General features: G+C 38.9%; 2 protein-coding genes across 4 annotated transcripts in view; one reads left to right on the top strand and one right to left on the bottom strand.

The window, feature by feature from the left end:
- Positions 1 to 3832, bottom strand: part of LOC133570021 (matrix remodeling-associated protein 8-like) — a 66109-nt gene extending 62277 nt beyond the window's left edge. The window contains exons 1-3 of one of the 3 annotated variants that reach the window (XM_061922640.1): positions 3729 to 3832; positions 3555 to 3655; positions 1296 to 1322 (exon numbers count right to left, since the gene is read on the bottom strand). In XM_061922640.1, the coding sequence (XP_061778624.1) occupies positions 1296 to 1322; positions 3555 to 3606 (79 nt within the window). In that variant the 5' untranslated portion in view covers positions 3607 to 3655; positions 3729 to 3832. Of the gene's footprint in view, positions 1 to 1295; positions 1323 to 3554 lie in introns of all 3 variants that reach the window. The other 2 variants (XM_061922641.1, XM_061922639.1) reach the window with 2 other exon arrangements.
- Positions 3833 to 12335: 8503 nt separating this feature from the next.
- psma5 (proteasome 20S subunit alpha 5) lies at positions 12336 to 26844 on the top strand. Its single transcript, XM_061922633.1, has 10 exons — positions 12336 to 12438; positions 12716 to 12766; positions 15761 to 15827; positions 15954 to 16080; positions 17557 to 17624; positions 17706 to 17813; positions 21882 to 21940; positions 22020 to 22122; positions 22206 to 22292; positions 26515 to 26844. Exons 2-10 carry the CDS (start codon positions 12738 to 12740, stop codon positions 26590 to 26592), a joined length of 726 nt encoding a protein of 241 aa, XP_061778617.1. The 5' UTR covers positions 12336 to 12438; positions 12716 to 12737; the 3' UTR covers positions 26593 to 26844.
- Positions 26845 to 27509: the final 665 nt, after the last annotated feature.

The raw sequence follows: 27509 nt of genomic DNA, 5'->3' as shown, positions 1-27509 counted from the left end.
TGAATGAATACAGAATCGTTTTGATTCGGAAATATATCGCTTTTGAATCGAGAATATAGTTGAATCGAAAAAATCGATATATAATCGAATCGTGTCCCCAAGAATTGATATTGAATCGAATCGTGGGACACTGAAAGATTTGCAGCCCTAATATATACGTCTTTAGTATATATATATATATATATATATATATATATATATATATATATATATATATATATATATATATATATATATATATATATATATATATATATATACATATACACATATATATATATATATATATATGTACATATATATGTATATGTATGTATTTATGTACGTACAAATGTAAGTATATATAATATATATGTATGTATGTATATATATATATGTGTGTTTATATATAAGTGTATATATATACAATATATACACACACATATATAAACATATATACATACACATACATATATATATATGTGTATATATATGTACATATATATGTATATATAATATATATATGTACATATATATGTATATATATGTGTATATATATGTATATATACATATATATATACATACACATACATATATATATATATATATATATATATATATATATATATATATATATATATATATATGTATATATATATATATATATATATATATATATATATGTGTGTGTGTATATATTGCACCTGTGGATAGGTTGATTGGCAACACTAAAATTGGCCCTAGTGTGTGAATGTGAGTGTGAATGTTGTCCGTCAATCTGTGTTGGCCCTGCGATGAGGTGGCGACTTATCCAGGGTGTACCCCGCCTTCCGCCCGATTGTAGCTGAGATAGGTGCCAGCGCCCCCCGCGAACCCAAAAGGGAATAAGCGGTAGAAAATGGATGGATGGATATATATACATAGGCCAAACAATTTTTAATTAAAGAAAAAATTATTTGGCCAAAACAATATATATTTTCTTTTCTTTAATCATTTCTTGAAAATTGTGGATCGATTGCAATCTGAATTTTTTTTTTTAATTTCAATTTGAATATGATTACATTTTTTGAGCACCCTATTGTGTATTCTCTAAACTTTGGTATTATCTGTGCATGAAATAAACAGTTTGTTCTACAGTTAGTTAGCATAGCTGGAGTTTAGCTGCATAATTAGCTTTGGTTGTGTGGATCCGACAAATTGTACACAAAAAGAGAAATGTTTGCACAGTAAAAATTGGTTGTGCATCATAAGGATAGCCCGACATGAGCACACACACACACACACACACACACACACACACACACATTATAACAAACCTGCAGTGAAGAAGCAGACCAAGGAGACTGAAAGACAAATACAGTAAACATCAGTTCAAAGAGGTCAAATGACACTTTATGAAACATGTCATACATTGCAGTTGCGTGAATAAGACAAGAGTAACTATCCAGACGTTCGAGCAGAGCTATTAATGTGGTCCGCTTGGATTGAAACTCAGAAAACAGGAATGTGTGAGTTGGCTAAAAAAGGAATGAATGTGGTTTTTCAATTGCTTACACTGTACAGCGTCTTACTTCCTTACTTTTGATGTTTGTCAGTGTCACACATTAACGTTAATTGTAAGAGTATGCTCATTACTTCCTGGGAAAAAAAAGTCTGAAATACATGCACGCACATCAGCAAGCGGCTTAGCAAGTAAGAGCTTTTCTTCCTTTCACTCACACATGCACATAAATCCGCTGGTTGAATAAAAAACCAAAAATAATACCGGGGAAAATTGTTGCTAAAATTAAACTCATGGTAATCAATAAGGAAGAGTGATCAAAGTGTTTGCAAACAGTTTAAAATTCACAGACCAGAAGTTTGGACACACCTTCTCATTCAATGGGGTTTTCTTTATTTTCATGACCATTTACATCTTAGATTGTCACTGAAGGCATCAAAACTATGAGTGAACACATGTGGAGTTATGTACTTCACAAAAAAAGGTGAAATAACTGAAAACGTATTTTATATTCTAGTTTCTTCAAAAAAAACAAACCCTTTGCTCTGATTACCGCTTTGCACACTCTTGGCATTCTATCCATTAGCTTCAAGAGGTAGTCATCTGAATACAAAAATCCCCTCACAGGTGTCATAGTTTTGATGCTTTCAGTGACAATCTACAGTGTAAATAGTCATGAAAATAAAGAAAATGCATTGAAATGAGAAGTTGTGTCCAAACTTTTGACCTGTACTGCATGTATGTATATAGATAAATATAAACATTAGGTCAGGGAGAAAAAAGGCTATTTCATCCCTTCAAGCCTTTTCGCAGGTTTCCCTGCTCTTCAGGGGAGTTTTTGACCTAATGTATATTCCGCTCTACCCCGATTTTTATCACTTTATAATGGATAAACCACAGTAGCCTAGACTATATATACTTATATATATATATATATATATATATATATATATATATATAATTTGTTTATGCGTAAACACATGTAGTTTAAATTATCTCAGTGTATGAACACTAAACTTTCTATTTTATTCATGTAAAAATCACAAGGGACATTATACTTTTGTAAGGTTTGTAGTTTCAGTTTTACAAATCTAAATAAAGGAAGATGTATTCAGAAAGAAACCTGAGGAAGGAAAATAATTCAAAAGAAGGAACATCGATCAACAAAATTTCTGGAGCTTCTATTTCTTCATTCGTTAACTATCTGTCTAGCTGCACACGCTGGAAACGAGTAGTGAGGGCAGAATAACGAATTTATTGACAGTGCAATGTGAAAGCTGATGTTTTTACTTTGCAATTACCGAATTGACAAAAAAAACACATTTTGATGTGGACTCTTGAAACGATGTTCCTCTTCCTTATGTAATTGTTAAGGTGAATAAAGTCTAATTTCATATCTACAAGGCTCAGATTAATGCCTAAGCTATGAAAATATTTGATTTATAGTTAATAATTCGTACTATCGCGGACATGTCCGGAACCAACTAACAATGATAAATGACGTACGACTGTGTCACAAATACAGTAGACAGGTTACATAGGAGAATCATTAAGTTAGGTATTTTTTAACTTATCAGTGCTTACGGAGCACGTTCCTATTCCTGTTCCTGTTATTGAGTTTTTTTCCTGGCCTCAGACTGAGGCCACCTACACACCCCATTATATCAACTTTTTTTTTACTCATCTTGAATGAGTCTGTGCTGAAAATTTAATCAATTTAACATGTGCAATGACAATAAAGTATCTTCCTTTCTTTCCTATTAAACTTTCAAATTAGCCAAACCCTTTTTGCCAGTCAAAGGACGATAATTTTGCGACAACCATGGCATTCCTGTGACGGAGTCGGTTTGATTGATTTAAACTTTTATTCGTAGATTGCACAGTACAGTACGTGTTCTGTACGATTGACCACTAAATGGTAACACCCGAATACGTTTTTCAACTGGTTTAAGTCCACGTTAATCAGTCCATGCTTGTCACGTGATGCCTGTTTACACATTCCAAGCCAACACTTCATCCGATTGTGGTGATGAGCAAAAACAACCGAGCTACTTACGCAACAAATCAAACTTACTGCGGATGAAGAGCCCAGCCCGAAAAACAAAGTCCTCCCAGTCGGTCTTCATCTTGCTTCTTTGGATGCTACCAAGACAGTTTTCAGTTTGGATAATGTCCCTGAGAGGAGAAACCCCCACCAAAAAAGTCAGTCTTGTTTATCCAGCCGCAACAACAGCATGGCTTGTCAAACCTTTTGTGTTCCCAGAGACCCAATTGCAGTGGCAGACGTACGCACAGACCGAAATGAAACCTGACACGAGCAGACCCCTCCTCTCAGAACTGGACCAGTTTTTTTGTTTTTTTTATTCTGACTTTTCACATCTAATCGTTTCCATTCTCTATCATGGCCACTGGTTCAATCCGCTAGACACATTCAAAACACGTTTTTAAATTTGTGGAATGTGAGGCATGTTCTCTGTGGTATTGTTGGAATATTTGACTAATGCTGGCAGAAAAAATAACGTTTTCATTGTAGAAGCATTTAAGTCCCATCTTAAAACTCATTTGTCCTCTTCTTCTGCTAATCTGAGGCTGGGTCGCGGGGGCAGCAGCCTAACAAGGAAGCCTAGACTTTCCTCTCCCCAGCCACTTTGTCCATACACTTAGGTAAAACGGAATCCATCCTATTTGGGTCCCATATCAAACTTAAGAAGGTCAGTGACTTCACTATAAAAGTGGGTGACATTGTTATCACCAGGAAGGATGAGATCACCTACCTAGGTTCCATTCTAGAGGCTAATCTTTCCTGTGATAAAATGGCAACCAAGGTGATCAAAAAGGTCAACCAAAGAACGAGATTCCTCTACAGAATCTCCTCTCTGGTCAACAAAAGCACCTTGAGGATTCTAGCGGGAACTCTCATTCAACCCTTCTTCGATTACGCTTGCACCTCCTGGTACCCCAGCACCTCCAAAACCCTCAAATCTAGACTCCAAACATCCCAGAATAAGCTAATCCGGTTACTTTTAGACCTCCACCCTAGATCACACCTCAATCCAACCCACTTCTCCAAAGTGGGCTGGTTCAGGGTGGAGGACAGAGTAAAACAACTTGCACTGAGCCTAGTCTATAAAATCCGCTACACCTCCTTGATACCAAAGTACATGTCAAATTACTTTCTTAACGTAAATGACCGCCATAACCACAACACCAGGGGGAGCTCCACAAACCACGTTAAACCCAGATTTCGATCTAACAAAGGTCTTAACTCATTCTCTTTCTATGCCACATCAATGTGGAATACACTCCCAACAGGTATAAAAGTAAGTGCATCTCTATATTCCTTCAAAACCGCTCTTAAACAACACCTCCAGGCAACTTCAACACTTTACTAATACCCTCCTCCATTGACATCCCATCTCCCCGGATTATAAACAACTCAAATGTACTTCTAATGTATATACTTGTTCTTATGCTATCTGAACTCACTATGTTCTCTGCTGGCTGTACATATCCTACTAAATAAGACCTACAATGTTTCAATGTCCACATTTCTCTGTTGATGCAATTGTTGATGACTGAAGTTCTGATATCAACCAAAGCTCCTCATCCCACCCCCCGGATTGTAAATAATGTAAATAATTCAATGTACATACTATGATGATTAACTTGTGTGATGACTGTATTATGCTGATAGTATATATTTGTACCATGAATTGATTAACGTGGACCCCGACTTAAACAAGTTGAAAAACTTATTCGGGTGTTACCATTTAGTGGTCAATTGTACGGAATATGTACTGTACTGTGCAATCTACTAATAAAAGTATCAATCAATCAATCAAAGCTCTTCCCGGGGGATCCCAAGTTATTCCCAGGCCAGTCGGGAGACATAGTCTTCCCAACGTGCTCTGGGTCTTCCCCGTGGCCTCTTACCCGTCGGACGTGCCCGAAACACCTCCCTAAAGAGGCGTTCGAGTGGCATCCTGACCAGATGCCCAAACCACCTCATCTGGCTTTTCTCGATGTGGAAGAACAGCAGCTTTACTTTGAGCTCCTCCCGGATGGCAGAGCTTCTCACCCGGCGGAGGAAGCCCATTTCGGCCGCTTGTACCCGTGATCTTGTCCTTTCGGTCAAAACCCAAAGCTCATGACCACAAGTGAGGATGGGAACGTATATCGACCGGTAAATTGAGAGTTTTGCCTTCCGGCTCAGCTCCTTCTTCACCACAATTTGTATAATCTAGCCTTTAAATAGACCCCCTTTTTAGACCAGTTGATCTGCCGTTTTGTTTCTTTTATGCTCTGCCCACCCTTTCCCTTGTGAAAGGGGGGCACAGGTCCGGTGGCCATAAATGAAGTGCTGGCTGTCCAGAGTCGGGACCCGGGGTGGACCGCTCATCTGTACATCGGTTGGGGACATCCGTGCGCTGTTGACCCGTCTCCGCTCAGAATGGTCACCTGCTGGCCCCACCATGGACTGGACTCTCACTATTATGTTAGGTCCACTATGGACTGGACTTTCACAATATTATGCTAGACCAGGGGTCGGCGGCCCAACATGTTGAAAGAACCATATTGGACCAAAGCTACCAAAAACAAATCCGTCTGTTAAAAGCCTAATGTAAGCGGTGTGCCAGCAACACTTTAAGTAAGTGTCAAATAGGGTTAGATAATTCCTGGAAATTACTGGCTTAAAACTGCCAAAGGTCTAGATGTGTGTGCCCACGTTAAAGGAAAGGACAGGCTTTCTTCTTATAATGGATGTATTACAATCTTTGCAAGCTGGGCAACGTTTGCTGTGGTCTGGAACAATATGGTAACGTTTGCTGTGGTCTGGAACAATATGGTAACGTTTCCTGTGGTCTGGAACAACATGGCACACAATCAGAAATGCAGCCTATTAATATTACATACAGATAATATGTCATGAGACATCCATCCATTTTCTACCGCTTGTCTCGTTCGGGGTCACTGGGCTTGCTGGAGCCTATGTCATGAGACATGCAAATATTAATTAAATACACATAAATTAAGGAAATTAAATGAACTCAAATACACCGACAAACGAGGCATAATAATGCAATATGTTTACACAGCTAGCCTAAATAGCATGGATTATTAGCACCTTATGCAAGTCAATAACATCAACAAAGCTCAACTTTGTGCATCCAGGCACAGCATAAATTGTTTGGTGGACAAAATGAAACAAAGGAGTGGCATAAAACCCGTCTCTCTAGCAGCGACGGAGAAAGTTGTACACGTAAACCAACTAAGGTGGGTTAAAGGACCGCCAAAATTAGTAGGACAAAACAGCACTGGCCAAATACTGTCATAAGTGAAGCATAAACACATCTAACAGTGGGCTTTCCAACAATTAGGACGGTTTGTGTCAAGTTTGTCCTCCTACAGAAATGTTATTAAAATAACAAATATATTTCCCCCCATCCATCCATCCATCCATTTCCTACCGCTTATTCCCTTTCGGGGTCGCGGGGGGTGCTGGCGCCTATCTCAGCTACAATCGGGCGGAAGGCAGCGTACACCCTGGACAAGTCGCCACCTCATTGCAGGGCCAACACAGATAGACAGACAACATTCACACTCACATTCACACACTAGGGCCAATTTTAGTGTTGCCAATCAACCTATCCCCAGGTGCATGTCTTTGGAAGTGGGAGGAAGCCGGAGTACCCGGAGGGAACCCACGCATTCACGGGGAGAACATGCAAACTCCACACAGAAAGATCCCGAGCCTGGATTTGAACCCAGGACTGCAGGAACTTCGTATTGTGAGGCAGACGCACTAACCCCTCTGCCACCGTGAAGCCCTATATTTCCCCCCACCCCATCTTTTCCCATTTTTGAAAAAGGTCCACGGAGCCACGAAGGCGGTTCTAAAGCCACGGGTTGCTGACCCTTGTGCTGGACCCACTCGACGTCCATTGCATCCGGTCTCCCCTAGAGGGAGGTTGGGTAGGAGGGGGAGGGTCACCCACATATGCGGTCCTCTCCAAGGTTTCTCATAGTCATTCACATTGACATCCCACTGGGTTGTGAGTTTTTCCTTGCCCTGGTCTGGGATCTGAACCGAGGATGTCGTTGTGGCTTTTATAACCCTTTGAGACACTTGTGATTCAGGGCTATATAAATGATTGATTGATTGATTGATTGATTGATTGATTGATTGATTGATTGGTTGGTTGGTTGATTGATTGATTGATTGATTGATTGATTGATTGATTGATTGATTGATTGATTGATTGATTGGTTGGTTGGTTGGTTGATTGATTGATTGATTGATTGATTGATTGATTGATTGATTGATTGATTGATTGATTGATTGATTGATTGATTGATTGATTGATTCAAAGGCTTCGGCTTTATCACTAAAGAAATCCCCGACAGTCTCTACTATCAACTCACGCCGAAGCAAACTCCATAACCGGTTTGCAGGAATGTTTGGAGCACAAAGGGTTCAAATGTATTTTTTTTTATCTTGGACTGATGTTATGTGAAACAGCGACATCGTGTGGCGCAAAATGAAAAAATATAACTGTACTCAAATTGCAGCTGCATTAGACGAATAGTTGAAAAATAATGAAATAGTTTAAAATTATATAAAGTAGACTTTATAGGCGAACCCAATTAAATATTCTTGTTGTGTTTAGTGCACCGTTTTCTGGTATAATTCACATGTTATATGTTAACTATGCTTTCATTACAGCATAGTTAACATGGTTAGCATGGCAGCTTCCAGTTTGATTGATTGATTGACTAATTGAAACTTTTATTAGTAGATTGCCCAGTACAGTACATATTCCGTACAATTGACCACTAAATGGTAACACCCGAATAACTTTTTCAACTTGTTTAAGTCGGAGTCCACGTAATTCATGGGACAAATATATACTATCAGCATTATACAGTCATCACACAAGTTAATCATCAGAGTATATTTAATTATTTACATTATTTACAATCCGGGGGGTGGGATGAGGAGAGTTTGGTTGATATAAGTACTTCAGTCATCAACAGAGAAATGGACATTGAAACAGTGTAGGTCTGACTTAGTAGGATATGTACAGTGAGCAAAGAACATAGTGAGTTCAGATAGCATAAGAACAAGTATATACATTTGATTATTTACAATCAGGGGAGATGGGATATGGAGGGGGGAGGGTGTTAGTAAAGGGTTGAAGTTGTCTGGAGGTGTTGTTTTAGTGCGGTTTTTACATTTACACCTGTTGGGAGTGCATTGTTGATGTGGCATAGAAGGGAATGAGTTAAGACCTTTGTTAAATCGGAATCTGGGTTTAACGTGGTTTCTTGGAGCTCCCCCTGGTGTTGTGGTTATGGCTGTAATTTACGTTATGGAAGTAATTTGACATGTATTTCGGTATCAGGGAGGTGTAGCGGATTTTATACTAGGCTCAGTGCAAGTTGTTTTACTCTGTCCTCCACCCTGAGCCAGCCCACTTTGGAGAAGTGGGTTGGAGTGAGGTGTGATCTTGGTGGAGGTCTAAAAGCAACCTGACTAGCTTGTTCTGGGATGTTTGGAGTATAGATTTGAGGGTTTTGGAGGTGCTGGGGTACCAGGATGTGCAAGCGTAATCGAAAAAGGGTTGAACGAGAGTTCCCGCTAGAATCTTCAAGGTGCTTTTGTTGACCAGAGAGGTGATTCTGTAGAGAAATCTTGTTATTTGATTGACCTCCTTCTATGCCACATCAATGTGGAATGCACTCCCAACAAGTGTAAAAGTAAGTGCATCTCTATCCTCCATCAAAACCGCTCTAAAAAAACACCTCCAGGCAACTTCAACCCTTTACTAATATCCTCCTCCATTCACATCCCATCTACCTGGATTATAAATAACCGAATGTAAATAATCAAATGTACTTCTAATGTATTTACTCGCTCTCCTGCTATCTGAACTCACTATGTTCTCTGCTGGCTGTACATATCCTACTAAGACCTACACTGTTTCAATGTCCATTTCTCTGTTGATGCAATTGTTGATGACTGAAGTACTGATATCAACCAAAGCTCCTCATCCCACCCCTGGATCGTAAATAATGTAAACAATTCAATGTATATACTATGATGATTAACCTGTGTGATGACTGTATTATGCTGATAGTATATATTTGTACCATGAATTGATTAACGTGGACCCCGACTTAAACAAGTTGAAAAACTTATTCGGGTGTTACCATTTAGTGGTCGATTGTACGGAATATGTACTGAACTGTGCAATCTACTAGTAAAAGTATCAATCAATCAAAAAAAAAACTAAACGTTTTGATTACCTCGGTTGCCATTTTATCCCAGGAAAGATTAGCCTCTAGAATGGAACCTAGGTAGGGTTTCCTGGTGACAACAATATGTCACCCACTTATCTCTCCTGCTTGCTTCTTTGTTTTGTTTTGTTTTGTTTTAACTTTCTTGTTGCCTCTTTTTTCACTGCTTTCCAAATCTAAACATTGGAACTATTTAACTGGCCTCAACAAAATTGACAAGATCTTGGGTTTGGGGGAACCTGCTGTCGTGACGAAGCGGTTGTTGCTGGATACACGACAGACTCTTGGGAGAAGAAGGAGGGCCGCGTGCCTGGCAACCCTTTTCTGTCGAGGACGTGAAGATATCCACCTATTCGGAATTATGACAACAGGACATCTGCTGATTGGAGTAGGCGTTGCTCTGGTTTGTCGACAAATTGGAAGTTGCTGGCAGTCTTCAAAGTACCCCAAAGCTGCCACAAATGATTGGAGGATGCGGGAAGAACTGTGGATTACATCGGACTGTCTACCCCACAGTTTTTGAGGACCAGTCATAGACAATTTTAGAGTGAAAAGCAAATTTTATTTTCACTCGCATACAAATCATTTTAACTTGGATTTTAACGGGATTTTTAACATTGATTGATTGATTGATTTATTAGCAGAGGTGGGTAGTAACGCGCTACATTTACTCCGTTATATTTACTTGAGTAACTTTTGGGATAAATTGTACTTGTACGAGTAGTTTTTATGGAACATACTTTTACTTTTACTTGAGTATATTTATAGAGAAGAAACGCTACTTTTACTCCGTTCCATTTATCTACATTAAGCTCGCTACTCGCTACTTTTTTTATCGATCTATTAATGTTTGTTTTGGTTAATGACAGAGCTTCTAAGAAGAATCCACGCATGCCTGCGTTTCACCAATCACATGCAGTCACTGGTGACGTTGGACCAATCAAACAGAGCCAGGCGGTCACATGACCGTGTTACGTAAAACCCGACTTAAACATGTTGACAGACTTATTGGGGTGTTACCATTTAGTGGTCGATTGTACGGAATATGTACTGTACTGTGCAATCTAATAATAAAAGTTTCAATCAATCATTCAAAGGTGTAAAGGAAAAAAGACACTTTTTATTTCAACCGTACTTCCCGTCATAAGCCTAAAGACTGATCGCACAGTTCCTGTCTTCACAATAAAAGTGCCGCTCCATCGCGCCTGCGCTAACAAAATAAGAGTCTCCGAAAGCCAGCGCAAACAAGCTAGCAAGCTACGGAGCTTGCCGCCAATGTATTTCTTGTAAAGTGTATAAAAACGAATATGGAAGCTGGACAGATAAGATGCCAAAAACCAACGACTTTCATGTGGTATTAGACAGAAAAGAGGAACTTTTTTTCTCCTGCATTTGAAAACGTGGACGTCTGATTCCAATCAATGCAAGTCATCAGGATCAGGTAATACACCAACTTATATTCTAGACTTCATGAAAGATAGGAATCTATATGTTAAACATTCATGTGTATTCATTAAAACACCTTTAACATGTGAACAAAAACGGCAAAATAAATAAATATAAATTATATACTGTATATATATATATATATACATATATATATATATATATATATATATATATGATATGTGTGTGTATAAATGATTTGTGGGTGTATGTATGATATGTGTGTGTATAAATGATGTGTGTGTGTGTATGTATATGTATATACATGAGGTAGATCACCTCGACTTTGTCATTTACTAAGTAATTGATAAACATTGAAAAACTTATAGGAGTGTTACCATTTAATGGTCAATTGTACGGAATATGTACTGTACTGTACAATCTACTAATACAAGTTTTAATCAATCAATCAAATCAATGAATGCCTACTGAGGCTATGGTGCTGTTAAGTTATTGTGGCTCAATGTGGCATTTTTTTTATTTTATTTTAATGTACTATTATTTAATATATATTATTGTTTTAGTTGCTTAAGAGATATTCCTGGCTCTGAATTTGCTCATTGCTATTTTTATGTTTTTGTGCATTATTTGTTGCCGTAATCAGGTTACTCATCAGTTACTCAGTACTTGAGTAGTTTTTTCACAACATACATTTTACTTTTACTCAAGTAAATATTTGGGTTACTACTCCTTACTTTTACTTGAGTAATAAATCTCTAAAGTAACTGTACTCTTACTTGAGTACAATTTCTGGCTACTCTACCCACCTCTGTTTATTAGTAGACTGCACAGTACAGTACATATTCCATACAATTGACTAGTAAATGGTAACACCCGAATACGTTTTTCAACTTGTTTAATTGTTAATCATCCATCCATTTCTACCGCTTATTCCATTTGAGGTCGCTGGTGCCTATCTCAGCTACAATCGAGCGGAAGGCGGCGTACACCCTGGACAAGTCGCAGGGCCCACGTTAATCAATTCATGGTAATTACATCAATTGTAAAAATGCTTCTTTAATAAACTTCGATTTAACTTTTTTTTTTCTTATGTCCATTTTCTACCGTTTTTTATTTAACTTATTATTTTTTTTTTTTTTACTTTCGACAGGCGGAACGGTGTTTGTTGTCTGTTTGCAAACACCCGGTGGCCTTTCAGTGTTACACCATCAACCATTCCCTCAAACGAGCGAACTCATTCAAGTGTCGGCGAGGTAAATAAGTCCACAGATTCAGTGACTCCGACGAATGTTTTTTAGTCCTCATTTTATATTTATTTAAAAAAAATGCCGTGTCGTTTGTATATCATTGTGTCGCTATGACGTTGAAGTACTTGGAACGATAATGTTTTATTTGTTGAAGCTAGCATGCTCGCCACCAAAATACCGCCGCTAGCCAGCCGGGTGTCACAGCTAACTTTTCTGGAACTACTTCAATGTGAATTTGTCTTTTTGTATTAATTATTCTCTCCCTGCCTTCCTGCGTTCCCAGATCCTGTGTTCAGAGTTGAAAGATGTTCTTGACGAGATCGGAATATGACAGGTTGGTGGAAAAAACGCCGCAGCACAAACTGCTTTGTCATTAAATGTGTTTCTTATTGCTGGTGAATAAAGTGCACGGAACACAGTCGTGTTTCTGGGTTTTAATTCATTTTTACTGCTGCTTTTGACTCTTAAACATGTCGAGTGGCGGGGCTGAGCTTAATTCTGGCTGCAGATTTATGTCTGTGTTTGCATGTGCTAACGTTAGCAGCTAACTATTATGTCATGGCATCGCTCTTTCACTTTCACAGTAGACATCTTTGTTTTGCATGTACGCTGTGCACATACACACTAACTCGTTGCAATCGTTTGTGCTTCAGAAGTTATTTTTGTCTAATTTTTTTCAAGTTATTAATGCCCGAATGCAACTGAGACCTAAAAGGGACAATCTTTAGAAAATGGATGGATGGATGAATAATATGTTCTTCCCCAACACCACCACATCCCACCTCCCCGGATTGTAAATAATCAAATGTATATACTTGTTCTTATGCTTTCTGAGCTCGCTATGTTCACTGCTCGCTGTACATATCCTACGAAGTGAGACCTACACTGTTCAAATGTCCATTTCTCTGTTGATAAAATTGTTGATGACTGAAATATGCTGATAGCAACCTAACCTAACATACCCCCAACCCCCGCCACATCACACCCCCCGGATTGTAAATAACTTAAAGCAGGGGTCACCAACAGGTAGCCTGTAAAGACCAGATGAGTAGCCCGCTGGCCTGTTCTAAAAATAGCTCAAACAGCAGCACTTACCAGTGAGCTGCCTCTATTTTTTAAATTTGATTTATTTACCAGCAAGTTGGTCTCGCTTTGCTCGACATTTATAATTCTAAAAGAGACAAAACTGAAATAGAATTTGAAAATCCAAGTAAATATTTTAAAGACTTTGTCTTCACTTGTTTAAATAAAGTCATTTTTTTACTTTGCTTCTTATTACTTTCAGAAAGACAATTTTAGAGTAGAAATGCAACCTTAAAAATGATTTTAGGATTTTTAAACACATATACCTTTTTACCTTTTCAATTCCTTCCTCTTCTTTCCTGACAATTTAAACCAATGTTCAAGTAAATTCTTCATTTTAGCTTCTGTTTTTTCCACGAAGAATATTTGTGAAATATTTCTTCAAACTTATGATTACATTTCAAGAAAATTATTCTGGCAAATCTAGAACATATGTAGTATCAAATTTAAATCTTATTTCAAAGTCTTTTGAATTTCTTTTAAATTTTTTGTTCTGGAAAATCTAGAAGAAATAATCATTTGTCTTTGTTAGAAATATAGCTTGGTCCAATTTGTTATATATTCTAACAAAGTGCAGATTGGATTTTAACCTATTTTAAACATGTCATCAAAATTGTAAAAATAATCTTAATCAGGAAAAACTACTAATGATTTTCCAAAAATTCTTTTTTTAATTTTTTCAAAAAGATTCGAATTAGCTAGTTTTTCTCTCCACTTTTTCGGTAGAATTCTGAATTTTAAAGAGTCAAAATTGAAGATAAACTGTTTCAAAATTTACTTTTCATTTTTTTCGTGTTTTCTCCTCTTTTAAGCCGTTCAATTGAGTGTTTTTTTTTCATAATTTATTCTCTCCGAAAAAAAAACTTCCGTAAAAGGAAAAAAAATGTACAATGGAATGACGGACAGAAACACAATTTATTTAAGTGTGTATCAAGCTGGTAGCCCTTCGCATTAATCAGTACCCAAAAAGTAGCTCTTGGTTTCAAAAAGGTTGGTGACCCCCGACTTAAAGGCCTACTGAAATGATATTTTCTTATTTAAACGGGAATAGCAGGTCCATTCTATGTGTCATACTTGATCATTTCGCGATATTGCCATATTTTTGCTGAAAGGACTTAGTAGAGAACATCCACGATAAAGTTTGCAACTTTCGGTGCTTAGAGAAAAGCCCTGCCTCTACCGGAAGTCGCAGACAATGACATCACATGTTGATGGCTCCTCACATATTCACATTGATTTTAACGGGAGCCTCCAACAAAAAGTGCTATTCGGACCGAGAAAACGACAATTCCCCATTAATTTAAGCGAGGGTGAAAGATTTGTGTTTGAAGATATTGATAGCGACGGACTAGAAAAAAAAAAGTTAAAAAAAAAATGTGATTGCATTGGGACGGATCTCGATGTTTTTACACACATTTACTAGGATAATTCTGGGAAAGCCCTTATATTTCTATTGTGTTGCTAGTGTTTTAGTGAGTTTAATATTACCTGATAGTCGGGTGTCTTGACGCCAATGTCTCAGGGGAGTCGACGGCAGATATGGACGGCACAAGCTCAGCTTTTCTCCAGTAAGAAGGGACTTTTTAACCACAATTTTCTCACCGAAACCTGCTGGTTGGCATTACTGTGTTGGCCCTGCGATGAGGTGGCGACTTGTCCAGGGTGTACCCCGTCTTCCGCCCGATTGTTGCTGAGATAGGCGCCAGCGCCCCCAACAGCCCCAAAAGGTTATAAGCGGTAGAAAATGGATGGATGGATGTTTTCCGTTAACGTAAAAGTAACGTGTTAATCATAACTAGGCCACAACTCTGTCAAGATCTCTACAAACTTGTCACATTAGTTTTTGCTGCAAGTTTTTTTGGTCTGTTATAGTTTTTAAGTAAACGTTTTGATTCAACTTTGTGACGTTTGACCTTGTCCAAATTTCCCCAAACTTGTTCCAACCTTTAGTGCTCTGTTTTTTTTGCTGCAAATATTTTTGTTTGTGCCTTTACAGTTTTTAAGTTATTAGCATTTTATTATGTCAAAATCTCCCCAAACTTGTTTTATTAGTTTCTGCTGTAATAGTTATTGGTATATCTATTACAATTTTTACATTTCTGACTATTGCGCTCTATTTTCATGTTGTTGCCAATAAAAGAGTTCAATATTACCCTGCGGCGTATGAGAAATGTTACAACAGAAGGGTTTTTTCAGCAATGGCGTTCATTTAAAAATAATCACCATTATTCGTGATGTCTTTCAGAGGTGTCAACACATTCTCTCCTGAAGGAAGATTATTCCAGGTGGAATATGCGATTGAGGCTATTAAAGTAAGTGGTCTGCTTAATATTATTCATATTGTATGTAATCTTGCAAGATTTTAAATGAATGTTCACACTTATAAATATTATTTTATATAGTTTGAACTCTTTCAACCTTTCTTTCCATATTCCCAGCTTGGCTCCACAGCCATTGGTATCCAGACATCGGAAGGGGTGTGCCTGGCTGTGGAGAAGAGGATCACTTCCCCACTAATGGAGCCGAACAGCATTGAGAAGATTGTGGAGATCGACGGTCACATTGGTGAGAGGAGGCACAACCCTCAGTTATTGCATGATGACTTTGATTGGCTAGATTTTAGGTCATTTGGTTGATATATAGATAGTACTTTATTGATTCCTTCAAGAGAGTTCCCTGAGGAAAATTACAATTCCAGCAGCAGTGTACAGGATTGAGATCTAATTTAAAAAGTAATTAATGGGTGTATAAGTGGAAACAAAATAGAAAAATATTTCAATAACAATAAAAATACAAAGCAACACAATCAATTCTGAGGTTCTGTTTTTTGTTTTTTTTAATTTTGAAAAAATAGGAGGAAAAAGCCTAATTGCGATTTTCTCTCCAAAATTACGATTCGATATGCGATTTTTATATTTTGCACATAAAAATTAGGGCTGTCAAACAATTAAAATATGTAATCGCGTTTTTTTAACTCAAAATGATTCGTGATTAATCGCAGCTATATATGCTTTTTCATCAATAATAAGTGAACCCTAAACAGATCATTTTTAAGTTTTATTACCAAGACTGGACAATTAATTTGCTTTCATAAAATGACACCTCAAAAAGTGTTTTCTTTTATCTATATATAACCACGTCCTGTACCTTTGTCTAACTTCGAATCATAAACATAACCATCTCAGCATGTGACGTCACGCCTGGCCTTTTATGTTTTGCTTGACCTTTTAGGCCTGTTTTTTTTTTTCTGGAGTATGTTGGTAGGATTTTAAATTATATAAATTTGGTGAATTCCAATTTAGCAGTTTTACTTGCAATAAAGCAATGCCACTATGCTATTAAGCTATGCCAGTGGTTCTTAACCTGGGTTCGCTCGAACCCTAGGGGTTCGGTGAGTCGGCCTCGGGTTCGGCGGAGGTCAAAACACACCTCAACGACTCAACGTGTAAATACAAACTTCTCCTTATCGGCGTATTACGGATATGGCAACAGCTGACTGATTTGCAGGTGTGTAATTTGTTGTGAGTTTATGCACTGTCTTGGTTTTGTTGTTTGAACAAGGTGATGTTCATGCACGGTTCATTTTGTGCATCAGTAAAAAAACATGGTAACACTTTAGTATGGGGAACATATTCACCATTAATTAGTTGCTTATTAACATGCAAATTAGTAACATATTGGCTCTTAACTAGTCATTATTAAATACTTATTCAGCATGGCCTTATTACAACCCTAACCCTCTAACCCTGACCCAAACCCTAACCAAGTAACTCTAAATTAAGTCTTTATTACTTAGAATATGTTCCCCTGTGAATGCGCATATGAAACTGGTGAGGTTCGGTACCTCCAACAAGGTTAAGAACCACTACTCTATGCTTAGAAGTCAGAAAATGTTATTCGTCAGCCTTTAAGATACAACTTGTGTTAGTCTTCGAATAAATAGCATCTTTGGGATCAGAATGTTAGGTTTTGATATAATTGCAGCTTTAACTGAGGTTTATATGCAATACTAATCAAGCGTTTGCTTTTCTGTTTTCAAAGGTTGTGCAATGAGTGGCTTGATAGCTGATGCCAAGACTTTAATTGACAAAGCCCGAGTGGAAACACAGGTATGGATGCTGTTAAAGGTTCCTTTTCTCTTTATTTATGTGTGATCTGCATTGAAGCCCACCTAATGTGCTCGTCCACAGAACCACTGGTTCACGTACAACGAGACCATGACGGTGGAAAGCGTGACCCAGGCTGTGTCCAACCTGGCACTGCAGTTTGGGGAAGAAGACGCCGACCCCGGGGCGATGGTCAGTGGCTGTGCTCATCTCCTCACTTTTCCCACAGTGCCTGGAAGTGTGAGGTGGAAACACATTGCATTGTGGGTCTTGCTGGACTCCGAATTGCCTATTTACATGGTTTAATACAAGAAGTTGTGTTTTTTTCTTTAACAAGTTCAAAACGCAGTGCGAACGTGCGGGATCATTAAGTTCCACAACCGTCGTCATGATCGCCTAAAGGGGAAAACATTTTTTAGATTTTTCTAATTTCCAGTGTGAACGCAAAGCCGGAGGAAGTCGGGTGATGAAGCTAATAAGGCAGCTGTGAGCCAATTAAACGTGACTTTTAATGCCATCACCTGCTCAGTGATGGGCAAGCTAATTGGAACATGTAGTAATCTAAGCTACAAGTTACTCTCCATTAAATGTAGCTAAGCTACAGGGGAACTGTAGCAAGCTACACTACAAGCTACACGGCAAAGCTCGCTTGCTACATCAAAGCAACATTTAACAACTTTTCTATCCATGGGCCCACATGTATAATAGCAATGTTAATGTAACAGAGTGTACAAATATTATTACTGTTAACTGCTGGGGACACCCTACAACTACCTCTAGGGGTCCCCACACCCCTCTATGTATTTATTTAGTTTGCCTTTTCTTTGGCCCACCCCTATAATGTTACTCATTTTCTCTACCGACAGGAAAAAACAGCATCTATCTATATCTTGACAACAAAAAAAACAACAATGAGTTGTGTGTTGTTTGGGAACAGTTGGTAATGGTTATGTGCAGGAAAACTTTTTATGAAGTCAACTCATCTTAATGTGTGTTTCTAAATTTGTGTTCCATGTCCTTGATCACTGGTTCTTAACCTTGTTGGAGGTACCGAACCCCACCAGTTTCATATGCTCATTCACCGAACCCTTCTTTAGTGAAAAATATTTATATATATATATATATATATATATATATATATGTATATATATATGTTTATATATATATGTATATATATATAATATATATATATATATATAATTTTTTTTGGTCAAATTCAAGACAAAGTTATATGTTTTTAGTAACACTTTTTAGTAACAGTATGCAGAACGTATTCTAAGTAACAAAGACTTAATTTAGAGTTACTTAGTTAGGGTTAGGGCCAAGGTTAGAGGGTTAGGGTTATACTAAGGCCATGCCGAATAAGGCGTTAATAAGTACTTAATAATGACTAGTTAAGAGCCAATATGTTACTAATTCGCATGTTAATAATCAACTAATTAATGGTGAATATGTTCCCCATACTAAAGTGTTACCATGTTTTTTTACTGGTGCACAAAATGAACCGTGCATGATCATCACCCTGTTCAAACAACAAAACCGGTGCATAAACTCACAAAAAATTACACACTCGTAAATCAGTCAGCTGTTGCCGTATATGTAATATGCTGATAGGGAGAAGTTTGTATTTACATGATGAGTCAGATGTGTTTTGACCTCAGCCGAACCCCTGAGGCCGACTCACCGAACCCCTAGGGTTCGATCGAACACAGGTTAAGAACCACTGTCCTAGGTTAGGTGAGCAGTTACAATTTTGGTTTACAAAGTAAACAACTAAAAACTAAGGTTTTGGGTGTTTTCTCTAAACACATACGTACATCAGAATCAGAAATACTTTATTAATCCCCAAGGGGTAATTAAAATGTCCAAATATGGCTAAGGATACACAATATTATTGTGCACGTCATCTTCATCACTGAAGGAAAATCTTATCTGTGGGAGAAAATTCCTGACGTTTTCAAATTTGTTTATTTTTTTGTTGCGTGGTCAGCTTGAAGCGTCCCTCTGTCTCTGACTCCCTTGTCGTCATGTGACATGAGTGTCTATTATAATTTCTCTTCCTGGTTTCGATGACTCTCCTTATCATGCCTCAAATTGGCCAGTCCGTAATGTTTGGCCCTAACCTTAGCCAGTTGTGACTCATCATACAAACACCAACAAGTCATCATGGATGTTCTTCATAGGTCATTGGATTTTCTACATATTTTTATTTGGCCTGGATTTGCAGTCCATTTTCTCTCTTTGTAGCTTGTAGCTATGATGTAAGCTACCTCGTTACATGGCTCAAAAAGTAGCTAGGCTACAGGAAAAGCTACTTGTTAAAAAAGTAGCCAAGCTACCGGAAAATGTATTTAAGCTACGTAGCTTAGCTACATGTAGCTTGTTACTGCCCATCATACTTGCCAACCTCGAGACCTCCGATTTCGGGAGGTGGGGGGTTGGGGGCGTGGTTGGGGTGGGGCGTGGTTGGGACGTGGCTAAGGGCGTGGTTAAGAGAGGAAGAGTATATTTACAGCTGTTGTGTTTTGCAGTTGTGCACTGCACTTTCTAAAGTGTTATTGTCACATATGCATGATTGATTGAAACTTTTATTAGTAGATTGCACAGTACAGTACATATTCTGTACAATTGACCACTAAATGGTACCACCGCAATACGTTTTTCAACTTGTTTAAGTCGGGGTCCACGTTAATCAATTCATGGTACAAATATATACTATCAGCATAATACAGTCATCACACGAGTTAATCATCATAGTATATACATTGAATTATTTACAAACCAGGAGGTGGGATGAGGAGCTTTGGTTGATATCAGTACTTCAGTCATCAACAATTGCATCAACAGAGAAATGGACATTGAAACAGTGTAGGTGTGACTTGGTAGGATAAGTACAGTGAGCAGAGAACATCGTGAGTTCAGATAGCATAAGAACAAGTATATACATTTGATTATTTACATGAGGTTTTTTACAATCCGGGGAGATGGGATGTGAATGTAGGAGGATTAGTAAAGGGTTGAAGTTACCTGGAGGTGTTGTGGTGCATGTAGATTAGATTGCAGTATTGTCCTGTTTAAGAGTGTCACATGCTGTTTACGGCAGATGAACTGCCTTACGGTAGAGTGGCAGACGTAAACGTGACTGCTGTTGTTGTGTATTGTTATTGCGCTGGGAGGACGTTAGTGAAACTGCCTAACAATAAACCCACATAAGAAACCAAGAACTCGCCCGCAATCATTCTACAGTTATAACGTCATTGGGCAGACACGTCACTCGGGTCCTCCTGGAGCTGGAGGGGGCTTAGTCTTTAATGAATAAGTATTATTTTTGGAGAAGTAGCACAGTTATCTAATTATTTCAAAGTAACAATGGGCTTGTTTTTCCAGGGACCGCTGCTTATGGAATGAGGCTGGGCACCCTCACTCATCTCGAACATAAGAGATGAAAGCTGTAGATCACACGCAATTTAAACGGAGGACAATGAGCTGAAACAGACTGCATTCCGAGATCGCCGGTATAAAAACGGACTGTGTTGACGCCATATATACAAGTTTGACTTCCACAATGGCGCTACCTTCCTCAAATACCTTATCTGTTGGACATGCTCATATAGACCAATTCCATCAATTTTACTTATTTTTTCCAGGTCGCAAGCCTTTGGAATAAGGTAGTTTGTCTTGGGACGGTCCCATGATTTTTGTATTTTGGAGGATCCATTTTAATCCAGTTTACCACTGTGGAAGTCGCGTCCTAGCCGTCCCACTGACAGACCCTTCACAGGAGCCAAGCGTGCCGTTTTTAACAAAGTTTTAATGCACATGGGTTTTTATCCAATTATATCTTCCGCAGAACATGACCTTTCAGTCACGTCCGTATCCTCTCTCCCCTCCTGCTCCCGGCTGCTTACTGGTAAATACAACAGATGATTAGAATACCACGTACCACCTATGAAATCTAATTACCTGCCAGCTGTGTCTCGCTGTCAGCACTGCCACGCCCCCGTCTGATGGTGCTCTGTCCTCAGCACCATGGACAGAGGCGGTGACCTTTGCTCCTGCAGGCAGCGCTGGCATCGTCTCCATTCACAACCACATTACGGCTGGTACAGTACAGCTGTCTCAACGAAACTTATGTCCAGCAAAAATGGCTCCCCAGCACCCACAATGCATTGTGAAATCACATGCCCTTTCGAGCCCTATAGTCAGATGTGTTCATATGCATAGCAATAAGTCCTTCAAATTGTGTTGTAACCTCCATAGAGTCGACCATTCGGAGTGGCACTTCTTTTTGGAGGAGTGGATGAAAAAGGCCCCCAGCTGTACGTCGCAGGAAGTATTGTGCAGACTTCTGTAGATGTCACAGCAAAGGTGTGTTCAGTGTTTGTTCTGTGGATCCAGGTATCACATGGACCCTTCAGGAACCTTTGTGCAGTGTGACGCTCGGGCTATCGGCTCCGCGTCGGAGGGCGCACAGAGTTCTCTCCAGGAGGTCTACCACAAGGTCGGAGCTTGTCAGCAACCACCTTGCCCTTGATCAGGCCAATTGATTTTGTATTTGTTTGTCTTTCCCATGGCAACTTACAGTCCATGACGCTAAAAAATGCCATCAAGTCGTCTCTCACCATCCTGAAGCAGGTGATGGAGGAAAAACTCAACTCCACCAACATCGAGGTGCGTGCCTTGTTTACAAATCAGGACCATATTTACTTAGTAATAGTAGGGCTGGGCGATATGGCCTTTTATTAATATCTCACTATTTTTAGGCCATGTCACAATACACGATATACCGTATTTTTCGGATTATAAATCGCTCCGGAGTATACGTCGCACCGGCCGAAAATGCATAATAAAGAAGGAAAAAAACATATATATATATACACGTCGCACTGGAGTATAAGTCGCATTTTTTGTGGAAATGTATTTGATAAAATCCAACACAAAGAATAAACATTTGAAAGGCAATTTAAAATAAATAAAGAATAGTGAACAACAGGCTGAATAAGTGTACGTTATATGACGCATAAATAACCAACTGAGAATGTGCCTGCTATGTTAACGTAACATATTATGGTAAGAGTCATTCAAATAACTATAACATATGGAACATGCTATACGTTTACCAAACAATCTGTCACTCCTGATCGATAAATCCGATGAAATCTTCTTCCTCGATGTCGCTTCTAAACAACTCTGCCAACTCCAAAGGTATGCGCCGCTTCCTCTTGTCGTTTTCTGCTGCATATTTCACTACGTCCAGCTTGTAATCTGCAGTACATGATTTCCTTTTCGGTGCCATTTTTGTTTAGCCGTTCTCAGTTTTTACAAGTTACCGCTAACGATGAAATGATCCATTTTAATTGCTACGGCAGTAGCATTTTAATTTTCCTGAAGGAATCAATAAAGTACTATCTATCCATCCATCTATCTATCTATAGCAGTTAGTGTTCCATGACCCACAATGCACTTCTGCCATGACCCTCCCACGCCGAATTCTTATTGGTTGACGTGTGTGTGACGATTGCTGACGTGTGTGACGATTGCTGACACGTGTGTGACGATTGCTGCCATTTTCTTCGTCTCTTCTGCGAATGAAATAAATATTATTATTTGATATTTTACAGTAATGTGTTAATAATTTCACACATAAGTAAAAAATACAGTAAATCTCGATATTTTGCCTTAGTCTTGAATTATGTGTCTACATTAAAACATTCTTGTTCATACTGCATTAGTATATGCTCATTTAAATCTTTCATGCAGAGAGGGAAATCACAACTAAGTCAATTTAGCAAAACTGTATTTATTAAACAGTTATTAAGCAGTGGCACAAACATGCATGTAATTTCCAAAACAGAAAGTGCAAGATTGTCAGAGACATTTTGAAATAAGCTATAAGTGCACTTTTGTGAATGTCACCAAGATGTCATATCAAAACAAAGTGTACCTTTGTGCATGATGTCACACAAGATATTTCAATAACAGTCAAATAAAAATGAGCTGCTGTGACAGACTCTCACTGTCAGGGTTCCAAGGACCACCAAGGAATGACAGCTTTGGGCAGGTTTAGACTTCTTTATTCTTTCAATAAAGACGCCGTCTCTGGTCGGGTCGCTATTCTTCTGCGCCTCCGTTTTCTGCTCGCTGCGTCGTCTGCTTTTCAGCAGCACGTCGTCGTTTCCTTTTTGCTCTTCTTCTCTGTTGCTCTCGCTCTGCATCCGCCTCCTGTTGGATCCGTCTCCTTTCTCCGTCTCTCTCCCCCACGTTTCTGGCTGTTGCCCTTTTACAGATTATTTAATTGTGCCCAGCTGGGCGGCCCGCACACCTGATCCCAATTGCAGCGTCGCCCCCTGTGTGCCCCGCCTCGCCGCTCGCTCGCCATCCACGCCTCTTCGCCGCCATCTTGGGCCTGGCTCCGGCGTGCCCTGCCTCGCTGTCGGAGTGCCGGCCACGCATCCTCATCGCCATCTTGCAGCGGGCTCCGGCGTGCCCTGCCTCACTCTCCACAGCTGCATAATAGTTTCCTGCAGACGTTATCTCCTTCAGTTGTTGACGTTTTTTCATACGGTGTTGATCTGGAAATAGTTGCTTCGGCATTTTGTTGGTGTGGCACCGGCCGTAGATGTTGACATGCGGAGTTTCAAGCACTCCTCATTCTCTAGCGGGTGACTTTTCAAATGATGCTACATTAGGAGTGGTGCTACTTTTTGTAGCAACGCTTTTGCCGCATAAATGTCCAACATATTCCCGCTTGAAGCCAAACCACCGCCGGACGATGGACCCCTGCTGTTTTTCTTGGGAGTTATTTCTTCCTTCATTTGTTACCAGATTCACATCTTCTCTCTTGTATTACCACCCGCACCGCACCGCTAGCATCACATCTAATGTTACCATGTCGCTACCTGTCTACACGTGACAGTATGTGACGTATGTAAGAAGGTGCACTTTTTTTAAGTCTTTGTGAGAAGAAGCGACAAGAAAGAGTGGGAAAAGCCTGTAGTGTAATGCCCGCAGTTAAAAGCAACTGCGTGAGAATGTATAGTCGAATATCACGATATAGTCATTTTCTATATCTCACAGAGACAAACCTGCAATATATCGAGTAAATCGATATATCGCCCAGCCCTAAGTAATAAATGTCATTACAGACTAAATTCTAGATTGCAATACACATTGCAGCCCCCTGCCACAACGATATATATCACAAAATATTATTTGCTATGTTTCGAAAGGACATATTTTGTCATTCCCAGTTGTATTTTCTCAAAACTATTATGAATCTACTTGGGAATTCTTGCTACACTTCCGTTAAAATTTAATAAGCACTCATTCTGTTTTACATTAGTTATCGATAATACTACAAATTAGGGTATGGATCTAATACCAAGTAGTTACAGGTTACATAATTGTTCATACTGTACCAATGCGGATATTGTTACAATTACATTTTTGATCACAATTATAATCAGAAAAAAAACACATGATGGTGGTGTAACAATAGCAATTAAATATGCATTTAGTTTCTTTACTATTGTCTCTCATTTAAATCTTTGGTTTTTTGCCCTTAAAGCCCTCTTGTGACCAAGGACCTACCGGTTAGCATGGCTTATTGTATCCACTTTCAATGTTTAATGTAGGTTGTTTAGCTATTCCTCAACATCCAATGATAATAACACTTGTAGGAAATATAGTTTGTTTGCCGCCGCGTAGGTGAGGATAAGTGATTTAAACTGTGAAGGGGCGTTAGCCGCTTCCGCTTCCGAGGGCGTTTCAGTGGATTGAGGCCGCAGTCGTTTTGTTTTTGCTATCATATTTGTGGCACACCGCTAGAATGTATCAACATGCATTATTCCATAAATGTTTATTTACGTACTTTGTTTCCAAATGGTGTCTATAACGCGGCAGTAAAACGGCTGATCAAACAAAACGGATGTCATCGTCATGGACCCAATCGCTGCGGAAGCTAGCTCTTCAATCAGCTAAACAGACTCAATAATTCCACAGTGACGTTTTTGTGAATTTGTGAAACTGAAACAGTACAAAGAGAAAACCATTGTAAGGTAATAATACTAACACAGACACTGTAAATGTGTTAGCATATCAGCTAACGCCAAAGACGCTAACTTGATTACATCACGATAGCATGTACAAATATGCATGAAAACACTCCTACAGACATCACACGGGACGGTTTAGTAAGTAAGAATTGTTTTAGATACAGTATATTGTAAAACTTACAAACGATGCTTCGAGTGATGAATGAAGATTCCTTTCGAGCAGAAACGCGATGGGCAGTTGTACTTCCGGTTCAAGGCACAATCAGGAAGTACATTTTTAACACGTAGCTTTTGCAGGGAGCGAACTCGTCCAAAAGATGGCGCCATAGCAAAAACAATACCACACCTTTTTAGTGTCTCTGTCGGTGTTATTTGAAAACTATTTGTTGAACACAAAGCATTTTGGCCGTTAGTGAAAAAAAATCCATAAATCAGCCGCACCATTTTATAGGCCGCAGGGTGCCAAGCATGGGGAAAGAAAAAGCGGCTTATAGTCTGGAAAATACAGTAACTCTGTTGCGGTATATCAATCATAGTGTACTTTAGCGATGTGTTGACAATATAAAATCTTTGTCGACACATTTTTGTCGATTATGTCGAGTAATATCCTGACTCACTGCAGGCGTGCTAACCACTACACTCTGTGTTGCCCTCAGTATTATCTAATATTGTGTCTTTTTGGTACAATACAGAAAAAAAATCACATTTCAGATATGGTTGCAAATGGTGTTTAATCCTGATTGATTTAAAAATGGATTAGTCTGATTAAAAATGTTAATGATTTGACAGGCCTATTTTTTAATCTAATGGATAAGTGTCATTGTGTGTGTGTTGTGTAGCTGGCAACAGTGGAGCCAGGGAAGACCTTCCACATGTACTCCAAAGAAGAGCTGGAGGATGTCATCAAGGATATTTAGACCATCCAGTGCAGGTTCCAGAGGACAGGAAGTACACCTGGCCTCAAGTCGACAAAAATAAAACGCAACTTTTCCATCAGCACATCCTGCTGGCTGCACAAAGATCTTTTTTGGATTACATAAGAAGTCTGTATGTGATATGTGAGCAGACTTCTTGCCTATCAGCATCTGTACAGAGCAGCAAGAAGGAATGGGGGGGGGGGGTATTTTTTTTCTAACAATTCAGTACTTCAATTAAACTGTTGTATTCCATTGCTGACTGACTCTTTTTTTTAAGGTTTTAAGCCTCAACTTCCACCCACAACTCAACAATTCTGCAACATGCCCTATCAGCATTTAATTTCATTTGCGCATGGCTTCATTCTCGGTGTGTCTTCTATATACCCAGGAGCGTTTATCGCTTCTATCTTCAGCATCTTCAGTTAACTAAAAATGTGAGTTCAAGTTTGTATTCTATATACTCGGTTGCCTAGAGCAGTGTTTTTCAACCACTGTGCTTGTGCCGTGGGAGATTATCTAGTTTCACCTATTTGGGTTAGAAAATATTGTTTGCAAGCCAGTAATTATAGTCTGCAAATGATGTGTTGTTGTTGAGTGTCGGTGCTGTCTAGAGCGGGAGGCAGTGTGCAGGTAAAAAGGTGTCTAATGCTTAAGCCAAAAATAAACAGAAGGTGACTTCTCCTAAGAAAAGACATTGAAGCTTAGGGAAGGCTATGCAGAACGAAACTAAAACTGAACTGGCTGCAAAGTAAACAAAAACAGAATGCTGGAAGACAGCAAAGACTTACTGTGGAGCAAAGACAATGTACGTCCGAACATGACATGACAATCAACAATGTCTCCACAAAGAAGCATTAAAAACAACTGAAATATTTTTGATTGCTAAAACAAAGTAGAAGTATCGCTCAAAGGAAGAC

The sequence above is a fragment of the Nerophis ophidion genome, linkage group LG16 (assembly GCF_033978795.1).
Source record: "Nerophis ophidion isolate RoL-2023_Sa linkage group LG16, RoL_Noph_v1.0, whole genome shotgun sequence".
Taxonomy (NCBI): Eukaryota; Metazoa; Chordata; class Actinopteri; order Syngnathiformes; family Syngnathidae; genus Nerophis; species Nerophis ophidion.
This window is presented reverse-complemented; position numbering and strand designations above follow the sequence as displayed.